This window comes from Rutidosis leptorrhynchoides, chromosome 4 (assembly GCF_046630445.1).
Source record: "Rutidosis leptorrhynchoides isolate AG116_Rl617_1_P2 chromosome 4, CSIRO_AGI_Rlap_v1, whole genome shotgun sequence".
Lineage (NCBI taxonomy): Eukaryota > Viridiplantae > Streptophyta > Magnoliopsida > Asterales > Asteraceae > Rutidosis > Rutidosis leptorrhynchoides.
Window position 1 is genome coordinate 591981205 of NC_092336.1, and position 26995 is coordinate 592008199.

General features: G+C 36.6%; 1 protein-coding gene across 1 annotated transcript; it reads right to left on the reverse strand.

Annotated features, from left to right (window-relative positions):
* LOC139842916 (uncharacterized mitochondrial protein AtMg00810-like) lies at positions 1 to 25514 on the reverse strand. Its single transcript, XM_071833014.1, has 3 exons — positions 25455 to 25514; positions 24938 to 25078; positions 1 to 645 (listed from the first exon to the last, which is right to left on the reverse strand). Exons 1-3 carry the CDS (start codon positions 25512 to 25514, stop codon positions 1 to 3), a joined length of 846 nt encoding a protein of 281 aa, XP_071689115.1.
* Positions 25515 to 26995: the final 1481 nt, after the last annotated feature.

Sequence of the window (26995 nt, forward strand, 5' to 3'; positions counted from 1 at the left end):
TTAATTATCACACAGAACCAGAGTAGCTTTATGTAAAGGCATATGTAACTCGAGTAACAAGTTTCGTAACCAGTAGGATTCAGCCACTACGTTAGCCACCCCTCGATATTCTGATTCAGCACTTGAACGAGAGATGGTTGGTTGACGTTTGGAGGACCAAAAAATAAGGTTGTCCCCTAAGAATACACAATAGCCCGAGGTGGAACGTCGTGTGTCCAGACAACCACCCCAATCCGAGTCCGTATAAGATACCAGTTCATGTTTCTTTGAACGTGTCATGTGTAACCCCATATGAACGGTTCCCTTTATATACCTGATGATGCGTTTAATGGCCAACATGTGAATGTCTCGTGGGTCGTGCATATGCAAGCAAACTTGTTGAACCGCATATGCAATATCGGGACGTGTGAAAGTTAAATATTGTAACGCCCCTGCCAGACTTCGAAAATATGTAGGATCTTTGTACTTGTCGCCTGCATTTGAACTCAATTTTCCCATCGTGTCTACAGGAGTAGAAATAGGTTGGCATAAAGTCATGCCTGCTCGACTAATGATGTCATTTGCGTAGGCTGTTTGATTGAGGAATAAGCCATCTGATTTTCGTTGAATTGAGATCCCCAAGAATGAGCTTAGATTACCGAGATCCTTCATGGAAAATTCATTAGATAACAAAGATAATAGTGACTCTCGTAAGCTGTCACTATGTAACGACCCAACCCGTTAACCAGCCGAAAATGTGCCATAAAAAAAAAATTCTGGAACTGCTCATCTGGACGGCGTCCAGCACTGAAGGACTGGACGGCGTCCAAGCCCTTTGGACGGCGTCCAAATGATGTGCCAGATTCTGTTTTGGTTAACGTTTACACGCGAGCGGAAAACCCGCTTCCCGACACTTTTAATTGAAAACACTTTCACAATATATTACGATAAGTTAAACTAAGAGTTTTTTCATAATAAAAACCGAGTTATACGACACCGGGCCAACATCGACCCAATTTACTACCATTGACCATTTCGACCCAATTAGTTTACAAAACATAGACCGAGCATGGGATTGGGGATACGCTACCCAATCTTAATCAAATCCAAAAGCAAGTCTCTAAAGCCAACTATGCAAGTCCTCTAGTCCCCGCTCTTACCCGAGCCACCGTCTTCATGCAATCTATAAAAAAGTCAACAACAAGAGGGTAAGCTAACGCTTAGTGAGTGATAACATACTGCATACATATATATGTATAAAATGGACACGCCACACAAAACCAAATACCGCATACCGGAGCATCCAAGCATAAAGGCAAGCTAGTCTAAGCATACCGTAAGATCACTAAGCAACGAGCTAAAGATACATCAACAAAATATAAGTTCACCAACAACGATGTGAACAATGCCAATAAGCTACACCCGGAGGGTTAGCTATATCACGACAATACAACATTATATGTATACAATATATATATATATATATATATATATATATATATATATATATATATATATATATATATATATATATATATATATATATATATATATATATATATATATATATCGAATAACATAATTGCTTACGCTTACAACACAATAACCATGGTTAACCAAATCTTCGCAAGGGAATGACTTCGCGAAACAAGTCATCGATGTTCATAACAACCATTAGTGCACTTAACACTTCGTACACTAACCCCACGGGTGGCATCTTAACACTTCGATACTTCACCTCGGGTGGCGTCTTAACAAGTCGACACTTCACCCCGAGTGGTGTCTTAACACTTCGACACTTCACTCTTCATTTTACTTGAGGTGGCATCTTAACAAGTTGATAATTCACCTCGAGTGGTGCCTTAACACATCGGAACTTCACCCATTATTCTCTTGGAGTGGCATCTTAGCACATCGATACTTCACTCCGGGTGGTGTCTTAACACATCGAAACTTCACCCCGGGTGGCGTCTTAACACATCGACACTTCACCTGTCACATTACTTTGAGTGGTGTCTTAGCACATCGACACTTCACTCGTCACGTGAAATGTGGTGTCTTAGCACATCGACACTTCACATCTCACGCTACAACAAATAAATACATTATATACCTACGCATATAATTATTCCACTCACTAAATTAACCCTTCGTCATTGGGGTTATATAAGTCCACATCACACGCCCATGTGATAACGTACACACAAAGTGTGCACCTCGTCAAAGGTGGTCAACTAAAACGCACAACCGTGCCAATTGGACCTATACACAAGTCCATCAATCCACCTATATGTGAAGTGAGCTCTATAACCGAGAACCACTTCACCCGACCCGCACCCATCCTACACATACATATGCACATAGGATATTAACACTCACCTTGTCGCCTTACTGAATGTTTCCAAGTAATCCGCGACTCGTCAATGGAAAATACCTATTCCATTATCACAAATACCACAACATAATTAGGGTGGATTTACAAACCAACCTAATTTACACTTAGTGCAATTTCGACCCAATTGCACTTCCAAGCACAAACCGCGCCCAAACTAACCAATATTCACTAACACGAGTGAAAATGGTCCTAACACACCAATTAAACCCGATCACTAGTGTTAAACAAGTGTCATACCCATTTTGACACCGAAACCCTAATTTTGACCCATTTCAAAATTAGTTAACCAAACACACCCAAAAGTGTTCCAACACTTCCAATATCACTAAACCTAGTGATTAAACTCATTATCAAACCCTAATCAAGGCTAAATCGTCAACCGACCCAAAACCCGCCAAGTGACAAGAATAACAAGTCACCATAAACCTACTTCATCATCTAGAAGGGTTTTACAACAAACTAGCTCAAAACCCTAACTTGAATATCAAATCTAACAATTGAAATTCAGAGTTTGAGCTTACCAATACTACCACAACGTAGCTAGGAGCGAGATGAACAACTTTAGAACCCGAGCTTTAGCGAGAATCCGACTCCTTCTTCTCCAAATCCACCTCTCTCTCTCTAAAACCCTTACTCTCTCTCTCTCTCTCTAAAACCCTTACTCTCTCTCTCTAGATGAGGTTGAGAGTGTTTGTGTGGGTGTAAAGTGATCCAAAAATGATCAAGGGATCAGCCTTGAAGGCTCCAAACCGGCACCCAAGTGAAATTGCCATTTTACCCATTTATAACAAATTAAAACAGCTGGCTCGACAGACAGTTTGGACGGCGTCCTAAACCTTGGACGGCGTCCCACCTTTTGTCGCTGGACGGCGTCCCCCTATCTGGACGGCGTCCTGATCTACTACAAAATCAGAAACAGAAATAGGGTGTTACAACTCTCCCCCACTTAGAATCGATCACATCCTCGTGATCCTCGTCACTTAACCAAACAGACCACACCCTACGGTCCTCAAACATAAGTCCCAATCCGACTTTCCTAGGCAACTCTTCCCATTGGATCACCTTTAACAACTAAAATCGTCACCCGCGATTTATCAAAACCACATCCGAGCACTAATACCTGCTCAAGTCCCCATATCGGGAAAAACTCAACCAATCTCGTACCGAGATATAAATTCCTTTGCGTACCTTTACCAAGGACAACGCAAAAAGCGACCAAGTCTCAACCTAAGGTCAACAATCTGAAACGATGAAGACCGAACCAAACGAATCCTGACGGATAACACCAATCACTAAACATCCCTTGTAGTGCGCAATACGACCAATACGCAACTACCGTACAACATCACAAGCAACGGCTAAAACCGTTAGCGCCCAAAATGACCATGGCAACGCTAACCCAAGGTGTAAAAAATCGACTATTGTCACACCCGTAACAACACATGAGCGAAGCGCGGCTATCGCATCACTAATCATACAACATGGTCCTCACGACCCCACCATCGTCGTATAAAACAACCAATAGATCACACCACACGGTCCTTACGACCCCACCATTGGTGTATAAAACAACCAATAGATCTCAAAACAACATGGCCGAAACAACCCGAAATATTGTGAATACGAACAACCCGATATTCACGTCCCACAACATAACTCATGAATGGTACTCTCATTTCCCACCGGTACTCGTATTTCCCGATAATGTTATGCCATGACGACGTAACACTACTCCCTTGATGAAGTCAGCGGACCCCGAAGGTCATGCTCCACCAATCTCAACACCGGATGAAGTCAGCGGACCCCGAAAGTCATGCTTCACCGATATAACACCACGCTCATGATGAAGTCAGCGGACCCCGAAGGTCATGCTCCACCAATCGAATACTCCCATGATGAAGTCAGCAGACCCTAAAGGTCATGCTTCATCAATCACCAATACCATGATGAAGTCAGCGGACTCCGAAAGTCATGCTTCATCAATCAACGCCCTTTTAGCCTCGAACGACGAGTAGTGTAACATCGCGCTCTGCTACGCCATAGTGAATCCTAACGGATACCACTAACCATTCACACACTCGAGCAAGAACCACCTATATCAAACATAGGCAAAAAACAATAATTCTCTATAACAAAATCCGGCACACACCTCCCTTAACCGAAGGATTTCACCCTGCTCACCAAATACGTCCATTATCTCTCAACGAGATTCACCACATTACCACCTCGGTGATAATTCAAATCCAAACCATAAGTATAATTTATCTGAAATTGTAATCTACCACAAATTGACCAAAACCAGGTCTCGACAACATTTTCCGGATCTACCAAAAGCATCATCCGAAATCTCACACAAAAACTTCCTCGTGTGGGAGTGTAACTCCCCCACTTAGAACTACGTTCCATATCTACAACTCGTACTATCGTACAGTGCTATCAATGGTAGACTTTACCAACAATTGGGCTCACACGACCCATCACCACGTCTTGCTCCAACCTTGAGCATACGAAGGATTTTAACCTATCCTTAAACACTTCAAACGAAAAGTGTACCACAAATTACACAAACTATACCCTCGCAATCATCCAATTGCTTTAGTTTGTCAAATTTCACCTAGTCACTCATGTACTTAAGGGTTTCACTTCGGTACCCTAAGTACAATGTAACCATAACACAATTGGAGTCGAACACCACACTAGTAGGTATAAAAGAGGCACCTAATGTCGCGTCACGTAGACTCCTTTACCAACATACATCGTGATTCAAAAAAACTCGATTTCTCGGGTTTCATCCCACCCGTCGAACCTCATGGTTCATCAACTTCAACACAAAAGCGAACACGCGCTTAACAACCGACACCAAAACCCATTTCCATGGCTTGTTAGAAACATTTCCCAAATACTAAGGAATGCTTGGTTGCACCAACTCTTACGCCCTTCGCCCAACAATCAAAACGTCACCATAGGGTACTTCCATTAGGAACGTCACCCATGACGATAACATGCACAACACGATGTATTTAACATCATCCAACTCAACGGCACATAATAAATAATCAAAGGACATATTTATAAGAACGAAACGCACCTTAACGTCTCCTTGCCGCCCCCGTCCTCGCTAACTCGGGACATTCTGACTTACGATGTCCTTCTTCTTGGCAATTGAAACATACCGTGCCATCACCCTTTGGCACCGGATGAAATGTCCCATTCATATTGATTATAAACGATCCATATTAATTGATTTCGTCGCGAGGTTTTGACCTCTATATGAGACGTTTTTCAAAGACTGCATTCATTTTTAAAACAACCATAACCTTTATTTTATCTATAAAGGTTTAAAAAGCATTACATAGATTATCAAATAATGATAATCTAAAATATACCGTTTACACACGACCATTACATAATGGTTTACAATAAGAATATATTACATCAAAAATAAGTTTCTTGAATGCAGTTTTTACATAATATCATACAAGCATGGACTCCAAATCTTGTCCTTATTTTAGTATGCAATAGCGGAAGATCTTAATAATCACCTGAGAATAAACATGCTTAAAACATCAACAAAAATGTTGGTGAGTTATAGGTTTAACCTATATATTATCAAATCATAATAATAGACCACAAGATTTCATATTTCAATATACATCCCATACATAGAGATAAAATTCATTCATATGGTGAACACCTGGTAACCGACATTAACAAGATGCATATATAAGAATATCCCCATCATTCCGGGACACCCTTCGGATATGATATAAATTTCGAAGTACTAAAGCATCCGGTACTTTGGATGGGGTTTGTTAGGCCCAATAGATCTATCTTTAGGATTCACGTCAATTAGGGTGTCTGTTCCCTAATTCTTATATTACCAGACTTAATAAAAAGGGGCATATTCGATTTTGATAATTCAACCATAGAATGTAGTTTCACGTACTTGTGTCTATTTTGTAAATCATTTATAAAACCTGCATGTATTCTCATCCCAAAAATATTAGATTTTAAAAGTGGGACTATAACTCACTTTCACAGATTTTTACTTCGTCGGGAAGTAAGACTTGGCCACTGGTCGATTCACGAACCTATAACAAATATGTACATATATATCAAAGTATGTTCAAAATATATTTACAACACTTTTAATACATTTTGATGTTTTAAGTTCATTAAGTCAGCTGTCCTCGTTAGTAACCTACAACTAGTTGTCCAAAGTTAGATGTACAGAAAAAAATTGATATATATTATCTTGAATCAATCCACGACTCAGTGTATACATATCTCAGTATTGATCACAACTCAAACTATATATATTTTGGAATCAACCTCAACCCTGTATAGCTAACTCCAACATTCACATATAGAGTGTCTATGGTTGTTCCGAAATATATATAGATGTGTCGACATGATAGGTCGAAACATTGTATACTTGTCTATGGTATCTCAAGATTACATAATATACAATACAAGTTGATTAAGTTATGGTTGGAATAGATTTGTTACCAATTTTCACGTAGCTAAAATGAGTAGTTTTTACCAATTTTGTTTTGCTCGCCATTTCTTCGTTTCTAATCCATTTTGAGTGATTTAAGCGGCCACGGTTTCGTATTGAACTTGACTTTATGAAACTAAACAGAAAAGGTATAGGTTTATAGTCTGAAATACAAGTTACAAGTCATTTTTGAAAGAGGTAGTCATTTCCGTCGAAAGAACGACATCTTGATGACTGTTTTGAAAAACATACTTTCACTTTGAGTTTAACCATGATTTTTGGATATGGTTTCATGTTCATAAGAAAAATCATTTTCCCAGAAGCATAGCTTTTAAAACAAAGTTTTTCATAGTTTTTAATTATCCAAACCAAAACAGCCCCTGTTGTAACTACGACGGCGTAAATCCGGTTTTAAGGTGTTTATCGTGTTTCCGGGTTTTAAATCATTAAGTTAGCATATAATATAGATATAGATCATGTGTATAGTTGATTTTAAAAGTATAGTTAGAAGGATTAACTTTATTTGCGAACAAGTTTAGAATTAACTAAACTATGTTCTAGTGATTACTAGTTTACCACTTCGAATATGATAGCTTTTTATGTATGAATCGAATGATGTTATGAACATCATTACTACCTTAAGTTCCTTGGATAAACCTACTGGAAAAGAGAAAAATGAATCTAGCTTCAACGGATCCTTGGATGGCTCGAAGTTCTTGAAGCAGAATCATGACACGAAAACAAGTTCAAGTAAGATCATCACTTGAAATAAGATTGTTATAGTTATAGAAATTGAACCAAAGTTTGAATATGATTATTACCTTGTATTAGAATGATAACCTACTATAAGAAACAAAGATTTCTTGAGGTTGGATGATCACCTAACAAGATTGGAAGTGAGCTAGCAAACTTGAAAGTATTCTTGATTTTATGAAACTAGAACTTGTAGAATTTATGAAGAACACTTAGAACTTGAAGATAGAACTTGAGAGAGATTAATTAGATGAAGAAAATTGAAGAATGAAAGTGTTTTTAGGTGTTTTTGGTCGTTGGTGTATTGATTAGATATAAAGGATAGGTAATTTTGTTTTCATGTAAATAAGTCATGAATGATTACTCATATTTTTGTAATTTTATGAGATATTTCATGCTAGTTGCCAAATGATGGTTCTCACATGTGTTAGGTGACTCACATAGGCTGCTAAGAGCTGATCATTGGAGTGTATATACCAATAGTACATACATCTAAAAGCTGTGTATTGTACGAGTACGAATATGGGTGCATACGAGTAGAATTATTGATGAAACTGAACGAGGATGTAATTGTAAGCATTTTTGTTAAGTAGAAGTATTTTGATAAGTGTCTTGAAGTCTTTCAAAAGTGTATGAATACCTATTAAAACAATACATGTATATACATTTTAACTGAGTCGTTAAGTCATCGTTAGTCGTTACATGTAAGTGTTGTTTTGAAACCTTTAGGTTAACGATCTTGTTAAATGTTGTTAACCCAATGTTTATAATATCAAATGAGATTTTAAATTATTATATTATCATGATATTATGATATATTAATATATCTTAATATGATATATACATTTAAATGTCGTTACAACGATAATCGTTACATATATGTCTCGTTTCGAAATCCTTAAGTTAGTAGTCTTGTTTTTACTTATGTAGTTCATTGTTAATACACTTAATGATATATTTAATTATCATATTATCATGTTATATATAATATAGCAATGTATTAATATGCTTCATATATATTTAGTAAGACGTGGTTATAACGATAATCGTTATATGTATCGTTTCGAGTTTCATACGTCAATAGTCTCCTTTTTAAGTATATAACTTATTGTTACTATTTTTAATGAGATACTTGATGATCATTATATCATGTTAAACATATATATTTATTCATTTATGTATCATCATGTCATATACAACTTATAGCGTTCGTGAATCATTGGTCAAACTGGGTAATCAGACGTTTACAAAATTTCTGTTTCAATTAACCAAGTCTTAACAAGTTTGATTGCTTAACATGTTGGAAACATTTAATCATGTAAATATAGTTTTCATTAAACATATAATCATAGAAAGGTTCGAAAAAGTTCGGGTCACTACAGTACCTACCCGTTAAATAAATTTCGTCCTGAAATTTTAAGCAGTTGGAGGTGTTGACGTATCTTCTGGAAATAAATGCGGGTATTTCTTCTTTATCTAATCTTCTCGTTCCCAGGTGAACTCGGGTCCTCTACGAGCATTCCATCAAACCTTAACAATTGGTATCTTGTTTTGCTTAAGTCTTTTAACCTCACGATCCATTATTTCGACGGGTTCTTCGATGAATTGAAGTTTTTCGTTGATTTGGATTTCATCTAACGGAATAGTGAGATCTTCTTTAGCAAAACATTTCTTCAAATTCGAGACGTGGAAAGTGTTTTGTACAGCCGCGAGTTGTTGAGGTAACTCAAGTCGGTAAGCTACTGTTCCGACACGATCAATAATCTTGAATGGTCCAATATACCTTGGATTTAATTTCCCTCGTTTACCAAATCGAACAACACCTTTCCAAGGTGAAACCTTAAGCATGACCATATCTCCAATTTCAAATTCTATATCTTTTCTTTTAATGTCGGCGTAGCTCTTTTGTCGACTTTGGGCGGTTTTCAACCGTTGTTGAATTTGGATGATCTTCTCAGTAGTTTCTTGTATTATCTCCGGACCTGTAATCTGTCTATCCCCCACTTCACTCCAACAAATTGGAGACCTGCACTTTCTACCATAAAGTGCTTCAAATGGCGCCATCTCAATGCTTGAATGGTAGCTGTTGTTGTAGGAAAATTCTGCTAACGGTAGATGTCGATCCCAACTATTTCCGAAATCAATAACACATGCTCGTAGCATGTCTTCAAGCATTTGTATCATCCTTTCGCTCTGCCCATCAGTTTGTGGATGATAGGCAGTACTCATGTCTAGACGAGTTTCTAATGCTTGCTGTAATGTCTGCCAGAATCTTGAAATAAATCTGCCATCCCTATCAGAGATAATAGAGATTGGTATTCCATGTCTGGAGATGACTTCCTTCAAATACAGTCGTGCTAACTTCTCCATCTTGTCATCTTCTCTTATTGGCAGGAAATGTGCTGATTTGGTGAGACGATCAACTATTACCCAAATAGTATCAAAACCACTTGCAGTCCTTGGCAATTTAGTGATGAAATCCATGGTAATGTTTTCCCATTTCCATTCCGGGATTTCGGGTTGTTGAAGTAGACCTGATGGTTTCTGATGCTCAGCTTTGACCTTAGAACACGTCAAACATTCTCCTACGTATTTAGCAACATCGGCTTTCATACCCGGCCACCAAAAATATTTCTTGAGATCCTTGTACATCTTCCCCATTCCAGGATGTATTGAGTATCTGGTTTTATGAGCTTCTCTAAGTACCATTTCTCTCATATTTCCAAATTTTGGTACCCAAATCCTTTTAGCCCTATACCGGGTTCCGTCTTCCCGAATAATAAGATGCTTCTCCGATCCTTTGGGTATTTCATCCTTTAAATTTCCCTATTTTAAAACTCCTTGTTGTGCCTCCTTTATTTGAGTAGTAAGGTTATTGTGAATCATAATATTCATAGATTTTACTCGAATGGGTTCTCTGTCCTTCCTGCTCAAGGCGTCGGCTACCACATTTGCCTTTCTCGGGTGGTAACGAATCTCAAAGTCGTAATCATTCAACAATTCAATCCACCTACGCTGCCTCATATTCAGTTGTTTCTGATTAAATATGTGTTGAAGACTTTTGTGGTCGGTATATATAATACTTTTGACCCCATATAAGTAGTGCCTCCAAGTCTTTAATGCAAAAACAACCGCGCCTAATTCCAAATCATGCATCGTATAATTCTGTTCGTAAATCTTCAATTATCTAGACGCATATGCAATTACTTTCATTCGTTGCATTAATACACAACCGAGACCTTGCTTTGAGGCGTCACAATATATCACAAAATCATCATTCCCTTCAGGTAATGACGATATAGGTGCCGTAGTTAACTTTTTCTTTAACAATTGAAACGCTTTCTTTTGTTCATCTTTCCATTCAAATTTCTTCCCTTTATGAGTTAATGCAGTCAAGGGTTTTGCTATTCTGGAAAAGTCTTGGATGAACCTTCTGTAGTAACCCACTAGTCCTAAAAACTGGCGTATGTGTTTCGGAGTTTTCGGGGTTTCGATCTTTGCTGGATCCACCTGAATACCTTCTTTGTTCACTATGTGACCGAGGAATTGAACTTCTTCCAACCAAAATGCACACTTTGAAAACTTAGCGTACAGTTTTTCTTTTCTCAGCAACTCTAGCACTTTTCTCAAATGTTCTTAGTGCTCTTGATCATTCTTCGAGTAAATAAGTATGTCATCGATGAAAACAATGACAAACTTGTCAAGATATGGCCCACACACTCGGTTCATGAGGTCCATGAAAACAGCTGGTGCGTTAGTCAATCCAAATGGCATAACCATAAACTCGTAATGATCGTAACGCGTCCTAAAAGCAGTCTTTGGAATATCATCCTCCTTCACCCGCATTTGATGATATCCAGAACGTAAATCGATCTTCGAATAAATAGACGAGCCTTGTAGTTGATCAAATAAGTCGTCGATTCTCGGTAGTGGGTAGCGGTTCTTGATGGTAAATTTGTTCAACTCTCGGTAGTCGATACACAACCTGAATGTACCATCTTTCTTCTTGACAAACAAAACAGGAGCTCCCCACGGTGATGTGCTTGGTCGAATGAAACCACGCTCTAAAAGTTCTTGTAATTGGCTATGAAGTTCCTTCATTTCGCTAGTTGCGAGTCTGTATGGAGCACGAGCTATTGGTACAACTCCCGGTACAAGGTCTATTTAAAATTCAACGGATCGGTGTGGAGGTAGTCCCGGTAATTCTTTTGGAAATACATCGAGAAATTCTTTTGCGACGGGAATATCATTGATGTTCTTTTCTTCGGAATTCACTTTCTCGACGTGTGCTAGTACAGCATAGCAACCTTTTCTTATTAGTTTTTGTGCCTTCAGGTTACTAATAAGATTTAACTTCGCGTTGCTTTTTTCTCCGTACACCATTAAGGGTTTTCCTTTTTCTCGTATAATGCGAATTGCATTTTTGTAACAAACGATCTCTGCTTTCACTTCTCTCAACCAGTCCATACCGATTATCACATCAAAACTCCCTAACTCTACTGGTATCAAGTCAATCTTAAATGTTTCGCTAACCATTTTAATTTCTCGATTCCGACATATATTATCTGCTGCAATTAATTTACCATTTGCTAATTCGAGTAAAAATTTACTATCCAAAGGCGCCAATGGGCAACTTAATTTAGCACAAAATTCTCTACTCATATAGCTTCTATCCGCACCCGAATCAAATAAAACATAAGCAGATTTATCGTCAATAAGAAACGTACCCGTAACAAGCTCCGGGTCTTCCCGTGCCTCTGCCGCATTAATAATGAAAACTCTTCCACGACCTTGTCCATTCGTGTTCTCCTGGTTCGGGCAATTTCTAATAGTGTGGCCCAGTTTTCCACATTTATAACAAACTACATTGGAATAACTTGCTCCGACACTACTTGCTCCACCATTACTCGTTCTGATACCATTTGTTCCTTTCGTTCTGTTAACCCCTGGTCCGTAGACCTCACACTTCGCCGCGCTATGACCATTTCTTTTACACTTGTTGCAAAATTTGGTGCAGAACCCCTAGTGATACTTTTCACACCTTTGGCATAGCTGCTTCTGATTATTGTTATTGTTGCGGTTCTTATTGTTGTTGGGATGATTGTTATAGTTGTTGTTGTTGTTGTTGTTGTTGTTGTTGTTGTTGTTGTTGTTGTTGTTGTTGTTGGACCGTTTGTTGTAGTTGCGATTGTTGTTGCGATTGTTGGGATAGTTGTTGCGATTATTGTTGTAATTGCTGTTGTTGTTGTATTGGTGATTCTTATCACCGTTTTCCTCCCACTTTCTTTTAACTTGCTTCACATTGGCCTCTTCAGCCGCCTGTTCTTTAATTCTTTCCTCAATCTGATTCACTAGTTTGTGAGCCATTCTACATGCCTGTTGTATGGAGGCGGGCTCGTGTGAACTTATATCTTCTTGGATTCTTTCCGGTAATCCTTTCACAAACGCGTCGATCTTCTCTTCCTCATCTTCGAACGCTCCCGGACACAATAGGCACAATTCTGTGAATCGTATTTCATATGTGGTAATATCAAATCCTTGGGTTCGTAACCCTCTAAGTTCTGTCTTGAGCTTATTGACCTCGGTTCTGGGACGGTACTTCTCGTTCATCAAGTGCTTGAATGCTGACCACGGTAGTGCGTAAGCATCATCTTGTCCCACTTGCTCTAGATATGTATTCCACCATGTTAACGCAGTACCTGTGAAGGTATGCATAGCGTACTTCACTTTGTCCTCTTCAGTACACTTACTTATGGCAAACACCGATTCGACCTTCTCGGTCCACCGTTTCAATCCGATCGGTCCTTCGGTTCCATCAAATTCCAAAGGTTTGCAGGCAGTGAATTCTTTGTAGGTGAATCCTACACGATTTCCTGTACTGCTAGATCCAAGGTTATTGTTGGTATGTAGCGCAGCCTGTACTGCGGCTATGTTTGCAGCAAGAAAGGTACGAAATTCCTATTCGCTCATATTCATGGTTTGTCGAGTAGTCGGTGCCATTTCCTTCAAATAGTCAAATGAAACAAGTTAATCATACAGAATATTAAGAGTAGTCAATAGTATCTCGTAGCATAATATGAACTCATTTATAAAAGCTTTTTCTTCATATTAGCGTTTTATAAGTTTAAATTCGGGTAGTACCTACCCGTTAAGTTCATACTTAGTAGCTAATATACAATTCAACTACTACAATTCTATATGAAAAACTGATTATAATAATATTTCGCGTTCAAACTTTTTCACAATATTTTACAAACTTACAATACCGCTTATTTTACATATAACATGAAATATAGCACACAATAACTTTGATACAAGATAGTTGTGAAGATAATTCTAGCTAGTACACAAGTCGCTCAGCAAAGGCAATAAAGACACGTAATTCATACGTCCAGAAACAAGTCATGCATTCTGGTTTTACTAGGACTACTTCCCATCCTTGGTCTTGTGGAACATAACCGTTATGGCCGTTGATAAGACAGCGTGTTGTAACGTCGTCAAAGGGACGAGGGTTACGTAATGTCCAACAGTCCCGTAACAATCTAAAAACCTTGTTTCTCACCCCAACTACTGAGTCCGTCACTTGTGGGAACATTTTTTTTAATAGTTGTAGCCCGATGTTCTTGTTCTCACTTTGGTGAGAAGCAAACATTACTAACCCGTAAGCATAACATGCTTCTTTATGTTGCATGTTAGCCGCTTTTTCTAAATCACGAAGTCCTATATTCGGATATATTGAGTCAAAATAATTTCTTAACCCGTTGCGTAAAATAGCATTTGGGTTCCCCGCAATATATGCGTCAAAGTAAACACGTCGTAACTTATGGATTTTCCAATGTGATATCCTCCATCTTTCGAACGAAAGCCTTTTATAAACCAAGACATTCTTGGAACGTTCTTCGAATGTCTTACAAACTGATCTCACCTTAAATATTTGTGCTGAGGAATTCTGACCGACTCTAGACAAGATTTCATCAATCATGTCTCCAGGTAGGTCTCTTAAAATATTGGGTTGTCTATCCATTTTGTGTTTTTATACTGTAAAATAGACAAGAGTTAGATTCATAAAAAAAATACTTATTAATACAAGCAATTTTTACATATATCATAAAGCATAAGCACACTATATTACATATATTACACCACACGAATACAACTATCTTATTCCGACTCGCTCGTTTCTTCTTCTTCGGTTTTGGTTCGTTTTGCCAAGTTTAAGTTTCTAGGGATATATGATGTTCCCCTAATACGAGTCGTCGTTTTCCACATTGGTTTAGAAAAACCTGGTGGTTTAGAGGTTCCCGGGTTATTGTCACAACTTAAGAAATACGGGTGTTGACGATACATATAAAGTTCATCGGGTTTGGAATCAAATTTCTCTATTTTTATGCCCTTTTCCTTATTGTTCTCTTTTGCCTTATTAAATTGTGTTGGGGTAATTTCTATAACATCATCGGAATCCTTGTCGGGATCCGATTCATCAGAGAATTGGTAATCCTCCCAATACTTTGCTTCCTTGGCGGAAACACCATTGACCATAATTAACTTTGGTCGGTTGGTTGAGGATTTTCTTCTACTTAACCATTTTATTATTTCCTCCACTGGTTCTATTTCTTCTTCCGGTTCCGATTCTTCTTCCGGTTCCGATTCTTCTTCCGATTCCGACTCTTCTTCCGGTTCCTCTTCGGGAACTTGTGAATCAGTCCACGAATTATTCCAATTTACATTTGACTCTTCATTATTATTAGGTGAGTCAATGGGACTTGTTCTAGAGGTAGACATCTATCACATAATATCAAACGCGTTAAGAGATTAATATATCACATAATATTCACATGTTAAAAATATATAGTTTCCAACAAAATTTGTTAAGCAATCATTTTTCAAGTAAACACGGTCGAAGTCCAGACTCACTAATGCATCCTAACAAACTCGATAAGACACACTAATGCAAAATTCTGGTTCTCTAAGACCAACGCTCGGATACCAACTGAAATGTCCCGTTCATATTGATTATAAACGTTCCATATTAATTGATTTCGTCGCGAGGTTTTGACCTCTATATGAGACGTTTTTCAAAGACTGCATTCATTTTTAAAACAACCATAACCTTTATTTTATCTATAAAGGTTTAAAAAGCATTACGTAGATTATCAAATAATGATAATCTAAAATATACCGTTTACACACGACCATTACATAATGGTTTATATTACATCAAAAATAAGTTTCTTGAATGCAGTTTTTACATAATATCATACAAGCATGGACTCCAAATCTTGTCCTTATTTTAGTATGCAATAGCGGAAGCTCTTAATAATCACCTGAGAATAAACATGCTTAAAACGTCAACAAAAATGTTGGTGAGTTATAGGTTTAACCTATATATTATCAAATCATAATAATAGACCACAAGATTTCATATTTCAATATACATCCCATACATAGAGATAAAATTCATTCATATGGTGAACACCTGGTAACCGACAGTAACAAGATACATATATAAGAATATCCCCATCAATCCGGGACACCCTTCGAATATGATATAAATTTCGAAGTACTAAAGCATCCGGTACTTTGGATGGGGTTTGTTAGGCCCAATAGATCTATCTTTAGGATTCGCGTCAATTAGGGTGTCTGTTCCCTAATTCTTATATTACCAGACTTAATAAAAAGGGGCATATTCGATTTCGATAATTCAACCATAGAATGTAGTTTAACGTACTTGTGTCTATTTTGTAAATCATTTATAAAACCTGCATGTATTCTCATCTCAAAAATATTAGATTTTAAAAGTGGGACTATAACTCACTTTCACAGATTTTTACTTCGTCGGGAAGTAAGACTTGGCCACTGGTCGATTAACGAACCTATAACAAATATGTACATATATATCAAAGTATGTTCAAAATATATTTACAACACTTTTAATACATTTTGATATTTTAAGTTCATTAAGTCAGCTGTCCTCGTTAGTAACCTACAACTAGTTGTCCAAAGTTAGATGTACAGAAATAAAAATTGATATATATTATCTTGAATCAATCCACGACCCAGTGTATACATATCTCAGTATTGATCACAACTCAAACTATATATATTTTGGAATCAACCTCAACCCTGTATAGCTAACTCCAACATTCACATATAGAGTGTCTATGGTTGTTCCGAAATATATATAGATGTGTCGACATGATAGGTTGAAACATTGTATACGTGTCTATGGTATCTCAAGATTACATAATATACAATACAAGTTGATTAAGTTATGGTTGGAATAGATTTGTTACCAATTTTCACGTAGCTAAAATGAATAGTTTTTACCAATTTTGTTTTGCTCGCCATTTCTTCGTTTCTAATCCGTTTTGAGTGATTTAAGCGGCCAAGATTTCGTATTGAACTTGACTTTATGAAACTAAACATAAAAGGTATAGGTTTATAGTCAGAAATACAAGTTACAAGTCGTTTTTGAAAGAGGTAGTCATTTCCGTCGAAAGAACGACATCTTGATGACTGTTTTGAAAAACATACTTTCACTTTGAGTTTAACCATGATTTTTGGATATGGTTTCATGTTCATAAGAAAAATCATTTTCCCAGAAGTATAGCTTTTAAATCAAAGTTTTTCATAGTTTTTAATTATCCAAACCAAAACAGCCCCCGGTTGTAACTACGACGGCGTAAATCCGGTTTTAAGGTGTTTATCGTGTTTCCGGGTTTTAAATCATTAAGTTAGCATATAATATAGATATAGATCATGTGTATAGTTGATTTTAAAAGTGTAGTTAGAAGGATTAACTTTATTTGCGAACAAGTTTAGAATTAACTAAACTATGTTCTAGTGATTACTAGTTTACCACTTCGAATATGATAGCTTTTTATGTATGAATCGAATGATGTTATGAATATCATTACTACCTTAAGTTCCTTGGATAAACCTACTGGAAAAGAGAAAAATGGATCTAGCTTCAACGGATCCTTGGATGGCTCGAAGTTCTTGAAGCAGAATCATGACACGAAAACAAGTTCAAGTAAGATCATCACTTGAAATAAGATTGTTATAGTTATAGAAATTGAACCAAAGTTTGAATATGATTATTACCTTGTATTAGAATGATAACCTACTGTAAGAAACAAAGATTTCTTGAGGTTGGATGATCACCTTACAAGATTGGAAGTGAGCTAGCAAACTTGAAAGTATTCTTGATTTTATGAAACTAGAACTTGTAGAATTTACGAAGAACACTTAGAACTTGAAGATAGAACTTGAGAGAGATCAATTAGATGAAGAAAATTGAAGAATGAAAGTGTTTGTAGGTGTTTTTGGTCGTTGGTGTATGGATTAGATATAAAGGATATGTAATTTTGTTTTCATGTAAATAAGTCATGAATGATTACTCATATTTTTGTAATTTTATGAGATATTTCATGCTAGTTGCCAAATGATGGTTCCCACATGTGTTAAGTAACTCACATGGGCTGCTAAGAGCTGATCATTGGAGTGTATATACCAATAGTACATACATCTAAAAGCTGTGTATTGTACGAGTACGAATACGGGTGCATACGAGTAGAATTGTTGATGAAACTGAACGAGGATGTAATTGTAAGAATTTTTGTTAAGTAGAAGTATTTTGATAAGTGTATTGAAGTATTTCAAAAGAGTATGAATACCTATTAAAACACTACATGTATATACATTTTAACTGAGTCGTTAAGTCATCGTTAGTCGTTACATGTAAGTGTTGTTTTGAAACCTTTAGGTTAACGATCTTGTTAAATGTTGTTAAACCAATGTTTATAATATCAAATGAGATTTTAAATTATTATATTATCATGATATTATGATATATTAATATATCTTAATATGATATATACATTTAAATGTCGTTACAACGATAATCGTTACATATATGTCTCGTTTCGAAATCCTTAAGTTAGTAGTCTTGTTTTTACTTATGTAGTTCATTGTTAATACACTTAATGATATATTTAATTATCATATTATCATGTTATATATAATATAACAATGTATTAATATGCTTCATATATATTTAGTAAGACGTGGTTATAACGATAATCGTTATATGTATCGTTTCGAGTTTCATACGTCAATAGTCTCCTTTTTAAGTATATAACTTATTGTTACTATTTTTAATGAGATACTTGATGATCATTATATCATGTTAAACATATATATTTATTCGTTTATGTATCATCATGTCATATACAACTTATAGCGTTCGTGAATCATTGGTCAAACTGGGTAATCAGACGTTTACAAAATTTCCGTTTCAATTAACCAAGTCTTAACAAGTTTGATTGCTTAACATGTTGGAAACATTTAATCATGTAAATATAGTTTTCATTAAACATATAATCATAGAAAGGTTCGAAAAAGTTCGGGTCACTACACCGGACATTCCCAAGACTTGCGACCCCTAATGCCACAATTGTAACACCTAGACGCACTAGAATCCGATATACCCGTCCGTGTACCACCCGTGCTCACGCTTGGACCCATAGTCCTCTTACTTGGAGTACCATAAGAGACAACCTTTCTCTCCCTTGAAGGTTCACCAACCTTCGATCGCAAATACGACTCGAAACCTCTAGCCGCGGCGAATAACTCCGCAAACGTTTTCGCCTGAACTCTGCTAATCTTACTCTTCAAGTCATCATTCAAGGTTCGATAGAAATTCTGCATCAACAAATGATCATTCCCCAAATACTCCGGGCAAAAACGAGCCTTCGCCATAAAGGTCGTCTTGAGAGTATTTAAATCCATAGAACCTTGTTGCAAATTTCGCAACTCATTACGCATTTCCGATAAATCGACTGAAGTTCGGAATACTTCCTATCCATTTCTTCTCGAAACGCACTCATTTGCTCCGAAACAGCGGCCGCAACTCTAGCGTTAAACTCAGCGTCGTTCATCTCGATCCCATTTCCCGTCGCCATTCTAAGGAATGCAAAGCGATTAGACCACGAACGTATAAAATCACACGCACAACACCGCCCCATCTTGCTAAACATTCGTCGTACATCACTTATTAGACATGATTTACACCCGTAATAAGGTTTGCAAGTCCTTATTACGCATACACGCCGTATCGACTCGTTAGTACAACGACCGCCTCACTTGATGATATATGCAAACACAAACAAAATTCTATGCGATATAAACACACGCGAGAATTATTATCACATCACAATAGCATATTAATAATATCCGCATTACTAATATAAATGTTAGTCAACCTATAAACAAGGCACTAGCTAGAACCCATTCCGACCCGTAATCCTACAAGTCCTGCAACAATTAAGCACACACAAAAGTCTAAGTCTAGGCACCTATCTCAAGTCACCTAAATCCCTTAGACCATGCTCTGATACCACTTGTAACGACCCAACCCGTTAACCATCCGAAAATGTGCCATAAAAAAAAATTCTGGAACTGCTCATCTGGACGGCGTCCAGCACTGAAGGACTGGACGGCGTCCAAGCCCTTTGGACGGCGTCCAAATGATGTGCCAGATTCTATTTTGGTTAACGTTTACACGCGAGCGGAAAACCCACTTCCCGACACTTTTAATTGAAAACACTTTCACAATATATTACGATAAGTTAAACTAAGAGTTTTTCATAATAAAAACCGAGTTTTACGACACCGGGCCCACATCGACCCCATTTACTACCATTGACCATTTCGACCTAATTAGTTTACAAAACATAGACCGAGCATGGGATTGGGGATACGCTACCCAATCTTAATCAAATCCAAAAGCAAGTCTCTAAAGCCAACTATGCAAGTCCTCTAGTCCCCGCTCTTATCCGAGCCACCGTCTTCATGCAATCTATAAAAAAGTCAACAACGAGAGGGTAAGCTAACGCTTAGTGAGTGATAACATACTACATACATATATATGTATAAAATGGACAAGCCACACAAAACCAAATACCGCATACCGGAGCATCCAAGCATAAAGGCAAGCTAGTCTAAGCATACCGTAAGATCACTAAGCAACGAGCTAAAGATACATCAACAAAATATAAGTTCACCAACAACGATGTGAACAATGCCAATAAGCTACACCCGGAGGGTTAGCTACATCACGACAATACAACATTATATGTATACAATATATATATATATATATATATATATATATATATATATATATATATATATATATATATATATATATATATATATATATCGAATAACATAATTGCTTACGCTTACAACACAATAACCATGGTTAACCAAATCTTCGCAAGGGAATGACTTCGCGAAACAAGTCATCGATGTTCATAACAACCATTAGTGCACTTAACACTTCGTACAATAACCCCACGGATGGCATCTTAACACTTCGATACTTCACCTCGGGTGGCGTCTTAACACATCGACACTTCACCCCGAGTGGTGTCTTAACACTCCAACACTTCACTCTTCATTTTACTTGAGGTGGCATCTTAACAAGTCAATACTTCACCTCGAGTGGCGCCTTAACACATCGGCACTTCACCCGTTATTCTCTTGGAGTGGCATCTTAGCACATCGATACTTCACTCCGGGTGGTGTCTTAACACATCGACACTTCACCCCGGGTGGCGTCTTAACACATCGACACTTCACCCGTCACATTACTTTGAGTGGTGTCTTAGCACATCGACACTTCACTCCTCACGTGAAATGTGGTGTCTTAGCACATCGACACTTCACATCTCACGCTACAACAAATAAATACATTATATACCTACGCATATAATTATTCCACTCACTATATTAACCCTTCGTCATTGGGGTTATATAAGTCCACATCACACGCCCATGTGATAACGTACACACAAAGTGTGCACCTCGTCAAAGGTGGTCAACCAAAACGCACAACCGTGCCAATTGGACCTATACACAAGTCCATCAATCCACCTATATGTGAAGTGAGCTCTATAACCGAGAACCACTTCACCCGACCCGCACCCATCCTACACATACATATGCACATAGGATATTAACACTCACCTTGTCGCCTTGCTGAATGCTTTCAAGTAATCCGCGACTCGTCAATGGAAAATACCTGTTCCATTATCACAAATACCACAACATAATTAGGGTGGATTTACAAACCAACCCAATTTACACATAGTGCAATTTCGACCCAATTGCACTTCCAAGCACAAACCGCACCGAAACTAACCAATATTCACTAACACGAGTGAAAATGGTCCTAACACACCAATTAAACCCGATCACTAGTGTTAAACAAGTGTCATTCCCATTTTGACGCCGAAACCCTAATTTTGACCTATTTCAAAATTAGTTAACCAAACACACCCAAAAGTGTTCCAACACTTCCAATATCACTAAACCTAGTGATTAAACTCATTATCAAACCCTAATCAAGGCCAAATCATCAACCGACCCAAAACCCGCCAAGTGACAAGAATAACAAGTCACCATAAACCTACTTCATCATCTAGAAGGGTTTTACAATAAACTAGCTCAAAACCCTAACTTGAATATCAAATCTAACAATTGAAATTCGGAGTTTGAGCTTACCAATACTACCACAATGTAGCTAGGAGCGAGATGAACAACTTTAGAACCCGAGCTTTAGCGAGAATCCGACTCCTTCTTCTCCAAATCCACCTCTCTCTCTCTAAAACCCTTACTCTCTCTCTAGATGAGGTTGAGAGTGTTTGTGTGGGTGTAAAGTAATCCAAAAATGATCAAGGGATCAGCCTTGAAGGCTCCAAACCGGCACCCAAGTGAAATTACCATTTTACCTATTTATAACAAATTAAAACAGCTGGCTCGACAGACAGTTTGGACGGTGTCCTAAACCTTGGACGGCGTCCCACCTTTTGTTGCTGGACGGCGTCCCCCTATCTGGACGGCGTCCCGATCTACTACAAAATCAGAAACAGAAACAGGGTGTTACACACTATTGTGTTTCACGTGTAACATTCATGTAAATGATCATTGATAACTCCTAAATTATACAGTTTTTTTATAACATTTTGAGGAGTTATCTTAGTATTTTTGAGTCATTTTGATACTAAAACACAATAAAATGGGTAAAAATGGGAAAAAGATATTTCTAATGATTATGTCCAAGTTATGTATTAAACATGATCAAAAATGAAGAAAATTGCAGATCGGCTGTATGAAGCCGCCGGCATGGTTCTAAGGAAGCCGCCGGCTTTGAAGGAAAAATACCAAAATGTTCCAGAATCGATAATAATTGAAAGAACTTGTTGATCAAGAAAAAGGCAAAGGGAGCCGCCGGCTTCCCAATGAAGCCGCCGGCCTGGTTTACACGTTTTCTCAACTTATTGATCAAGTTCAAGTAAAAATGGAAACAAAATCAAGATAAAATCAGAAAGATCCGGCGAATCAAGTGAAGCCGCCAGCATGGCTATGAAGCCGCCGGCTTCAGTATGACGGTTATAAGGATTGACTTGCTAATCAAGTTTAACTTGCACGAGGAGTCACTGACTCAAGGCAAGTCGCCGACTTCCCAATGAAGCCGCCGACTTGGCAAACCGCCCCAGAATACTATAAATTGAAGCCCCTGGTCTCAGTTTTCATATGTTCAAAAATTCAGAAGTTTGTAGAAGTAGATAGTTCGTTTTTTTAGGGGTTTTCTCTAAACCCTTAGGTTAGATTTACTCTTTCGTAATCAAGATTCAAGATTTTATTCAAGTAATTTTACATCTACCTTCTTTACAAGGTATGATTCTATCTTTAATTTATTGTTTTGTCTATTTTATTTTCTGTAATTGTTTCTGTTCATCTTTATCATGAACTAAACGTTCATAGTGATTACGTGGACGAAATTCAAACTTCATCTGGAATTCAGATGAAGCCGCCGGCTTCACACTCAAGCCGCCGGCTTGGTGTGAAGGAAGCCGCCTGTGACGACCCGAAAAATTTCGACTAATTTTGAACCAAACTCACGATACGATTTCATATTTTGACATGTTAAGAAAAGCCTGTTAGGTTAAGTCTAAAAATTTTTGAACCGTTTCATATATTCAATTGACCTTCGACCATTCTCGATAATTCACGAACCACTATTTGTAAATAGTTATGTGTGTGTGTGTGTGTGTGTGTATATATATATATATATATATATATATAATTGGAAATATAATTCGAAACATTATATGTTGTTGTTATTAAAACGAATTATGTAAAATAAAATAAAAATAGAATATTATAATAATTATTATTTACAACATAACTATATATAAATAAAGTATAGTAAAAATAAATATTAAATGATTGTAATATTCATTTGATGTTCCGATTGATATTAAGCAAACTAAATTCAAACTTATATGATTTTAAAATAAACGGTAATCCGAAAATGAGTTCTATAAATTATAAACTTATTAAAAATGTATTTAGGAGTTGTTTGTTAAATTTTAGAACTTTTTATATTTTACCCAGAATTGAGAGGGACCGTTGATGTAATTTTTATTTAATAAATTAATAATCAAATTTTATACCATAATGACCAGAATAAATAAATGAACTTAATTTAAAAAAAATTTGGGATTTTTAGGAACACTTTTATTTTTAACTGTTTAGCAATAGACACGATATAATATCCTATTAAAGTGTCGGTAGAAAGAATCAAAACCTCGGCTGCATTACTATTTGAATGTGATTTACTTTTCAATTCATAATTGCACGTTTAATTAATTTATTATATTCTTTATCAACTTACTATCAACTTTATGAGATTATATATGCATTTACTTATGCAGAGGAACAAACAACCACACTCCCATTCTTACTATTGTTCTTGATTATCTTTTCAAAAACTAAAACTCATATTTGGTTAACTACTACTACTACTTCTGTCCTACTTCTATTTACAAGTCCGATCACTAATCACTACTACATTTCGGCTCATATAGTGCCCCTCATTTAGATGTGATTACCAAATATCACGTCTAATTAAACATAAGGAACACGTCTAATTAAGATTAAACTTAATATAAAAACAGAACACGTCTTAATAATTGATGCAACACGTCTAATTGAACAATCGGGACACGTCTAATTAAATTTACTAGTCAAAAATACGGAACACATCTAAACAACAGAAGGTGCACGTCTAATTACAAACCAGCAACATGTCTAAATAAGTATAACACCTCTAATTGGTTACCACGTCTAATTAGTTTTACCGGGAACACGTCTAATTGACAACACGTCTAATTAATATACCTAAGATGCACACAACATCACAAGGAACACGTCTAATTATGCTATCACGTCTAAATACTTACCAGGCACACGTCTAAGTAACCTAACACATCTAATTTTTCATATAACCCCCGTAGCACATTAACGGAAGTTAGTTTTCTGTAAACATGACCCCATAAACACGTATACACATTCCCATAAACATAAACTTGAAATCCTCTATCCTATATAAACATAAACCACAAACACTTAATCTGGAAATAATACCAACATTGGACATAAATCTAGACATAAGTAAACAACAACTAGACATAACCATGGGACATAAATCAGTATTCATTTCGATCAACATAATTACATAACAAATTCTTAAAGTTAATTACATTGGTTGCACAATTTACATCACCAAAAGGAGTTACAATTAAAACATTACGCGCTGATTTACATTCACATAACGCGTAAGCTTCAAAAATGAACCATCCATACTTACACATCCAAAGTTTCGTAAAAAAGCATCTAAACATCCCAAACACATATACCATTCATACCTACTAATTACTGAAACTGCCCATACAAACACAAAAAATGCAGAAACCTAACCTCTGCTTCCATACCCAAACATCCCAAACACATACTGTCAATCGAAGTTGTGAACGTCATCTCATGCAAATTCAAACTTTCGCTGCCTGCGGTTGAATACCATCCAAATTTCGTCCCCCGGACTATAGCCACATAAACGAACAAATTTCTTCCAGCCAGAAGAAACACACAAGTTGGGTTTTTTTCTGTTCTTCTCCTCCAAAAGCCCCCAGGTGTGAACTCGGTCATCTATGTCAACGCATTGATAAGAATTTCCTTTCTTTAACTCCGGTGCTTTCTCAAGAAGCTCTTTTGGTAAACGTTGAATCACATTCGTATTATAATTGTTAAACAATGCATCAATATTCGTGAAGAACATGTAAAATATGTAAGGGCATGCTTGGTTGGGGTTACCCTAAAGTGGTTAATGGGTCTTAAACAACTAACCAAAAGAATTCATCCGAGTATTAAACTATGTCTTATTCAACTAATCTTTTAATAGAAAATAATATAATTCATAGTAATGCAAGATAAGATTTCAGTGATGATGTATACACTTAGGGTGTGCTTGCATACAATATGAATCTCATTGTATTCGTATTACCATTACTTTCCTATTGCCCTTACCATTCATAATTTTGAACCAAGCACACCATAAGTGTCAAATGCACACATGTATGCAATAAATAATGGTTGAGTCAAGTATATTATTTATGAAAATAATAGTAACTTACCAACACATTCCCTTTTGGTACGTCAAAGAAACACCAGACATGAGTATACTTCAACCTTGGAGGAGCGTTCGCAACTGCAGCCACAAACTCTTTAGCCTTGATCATCACAACGTCGTCATTATCACCCATGTTTTCTTCATTAAATAATGCATTTAAGCAAACATATGTCAGATACATATCAATTGAAAAAGCCTTATATTTATTTCAAAGTATTATTAATTTAAATTCTTGTCTAACAGCACCAAAATTGTTAACATAAGGATATACTGAAAGTCTATATACATGTGAAATTTTGTGATGTTGTAAAAAAACAAAAAGATGTCTTAAGTTCTATAAAAAAATTTAAATTTATATACTTTAAATAATAATTAAATTGCAAAAGGATTTGTTAACTCTGTCATTCATAATAAAAAAATTTGTTAGAAAAACCATAAGCAGCAAGATTGTTAAAATCTTGCAACAATGAATCATTTTACAAATACACATGACTGTTTCGACAATGAAGCATTTTTAAGGAAGCATTTTTAAGGGTTCTACGTAATATGTGAACCAAATAATCAAATCGATGAAAAAGCAAACAAATAAAGAAAGAATCATTAAATTGGTGATAGATTATGCAATTTTAAAGGAAAAAAAATAGTTGCTTGAGTATAAACCCTAAGCAAAGTCGAAGCTAAAGTTTAACATATTAAAATACTTCTTTAACAATTTTTAATAGATCGATAACTGTATAGAAGTATTATAAATGATGATCGAGAAAAAAGAATAACCTGATCAACTTAGAGATGCACGAACGAAAGTAGGTTAAGCAGTTTCGATGTCGAAGGA